At 38.9% G+C, this 1,438-nt stretch overlaps 1 protein-coding gene across 1 annotated transcript; it reads right to left on the bottom strand.

Annotated features, from left to right (window-relative positions):
• Positions 1-308: 308 nt before the first annotated feature.
• LOC135926822 (CCHC-type zinc finger nucleic acid binding protein-like) lies at positions 309-788 on the bottom strand. The gene has a single exon (XM_065462752.1). The coding sequence runs from the start codon at positions 786-788 to the stop codon at positions 309-311; it is 480 nt and encodes a 159-aa protein (XP_065318824.1).
• Positions 789-1,438: the final 650 nt, after the last annotated feature.

Here is a 1,438-nt window from a genome sequence, read left to right as displayed (position 1 = left end):
TCCCCAATATGCACTCTTCCCATCATCTCCATCTCCGATCCATCCAACTGCCTCACTTGCATAACGTCTCTAATTATTTTACAACCCGGCCAAAGTCTTCTAAAATCCTCATATCCTATCACCGAAATAGCTGCTCCGGTATCAAATAACATAGATACCATCTTCCCGTTGATATCGAACCATATCCTCGGACTCGGCAGATACATTAACTCCCTTTGAACCTCCTGCTGCAACATTTTAACTCTCAACTCTTTCTTGCCTCCTCCTAACGCCACGGTCATCATTTTACTCTCCTTCCCATCATATAGTCAATCTTTATCACAATCTCTGGCCCAATGTCCTCTTTCTCGGCACTTAAAACACGTCATCTCCTCTTCAATATCCTTTCCTCCTTTTCCAGCTATCTCCGTCATACTCCTCATATTCACGGCCCCCGAAGTCTCTTCTCTCTGTGGAAAACCTGCCCTTGTTTCTACCTTTCCCACTCGGCAATCTTTTAACACATGTCCAAATCTTCCACAATCCGCGCAACGTATTCTCGCTGTTCTGCCCGGACAATATGTCGAAATATGTCCCATCTCCCCACACGCAAAACATTTGACATCTCTACAATTCACCGCAATATGACCCATCTCCCCACATTTATAACATCTACCATTCCGACCTCTCTGTCCCCCACTGCTGAACGGTCTCGGCATGTCCTGACGTCCACGGTATACGTCCAAATGTCTGTCATCTATCCTTTCGTTCTTTAACCGGTCAATTTCTTCATTGACCCAACCCTTCATAATTTCTTGAACCGGTAACCACGTCACTCTCCCCAATCTATCATCCTCTCCAATGCCCTTCTACCAACAACGATTGCCCACGAATCCTAATACTCCTCTCTCTTCGCATTCTCCTTCCAAATTATAAACTACACAACCATATCATCAACACTACCACCGCTCCCAGTACATTATATTGCAACTCCACATACTTTGTAATTTTAAAACTCTTCATTAAAATATTTACGTATTTAAATTTTACCAAATAACTCAATCTAGCAAATTTATATTTTATAAAATATTCACAAACAATTAATAATTTATTTCACCAAAAATATCTTAACTACTTGTAACGTCAGACAATAAGATAAAATCAATAAGGTAAAAACTCCAATAATACACATATACATTTATTAATTTCAAAAAAAAAATCAATACTTTCCGCGAATTTTTAAACTCTTTCGTGTATCTATTTTTGCAAAAAAATCGGCAGCACTTCCGTGTAACTTGCCTTCTAATAAACCTTTTCGGATTTTCTTCTAATAGATTTATATAGGCAAAAATTTTGGCAGCACTTCCATGTAAGTTGCCTTTTAATAAACTTTTTCGAATTTTTCTTCTAATAGATTTATATAGGCAAAAATATGGGCAGCACTTCCGTGTACTCTACC

This window comes from Gordionus sp. m RMFG-2023, chromosome 3, assembly GCF_954871325.1.
Source record: "Gordionus sp. m RMFG-2023 chromosome 3, tfGorSpeb1-WG-v2, whole genome shotgun sequence".
NCBI lineage: Eukaryota > Metazoa > Nematomorpha > Gordioida > Chordodea > Parachordodidae > Gordionus > Gordionus sp. m RMFG-2023.
Note: the sequence above shows the minus strand (reverse complement) of the source record. Positions and strands in the feature narration are given on the sequence as shown.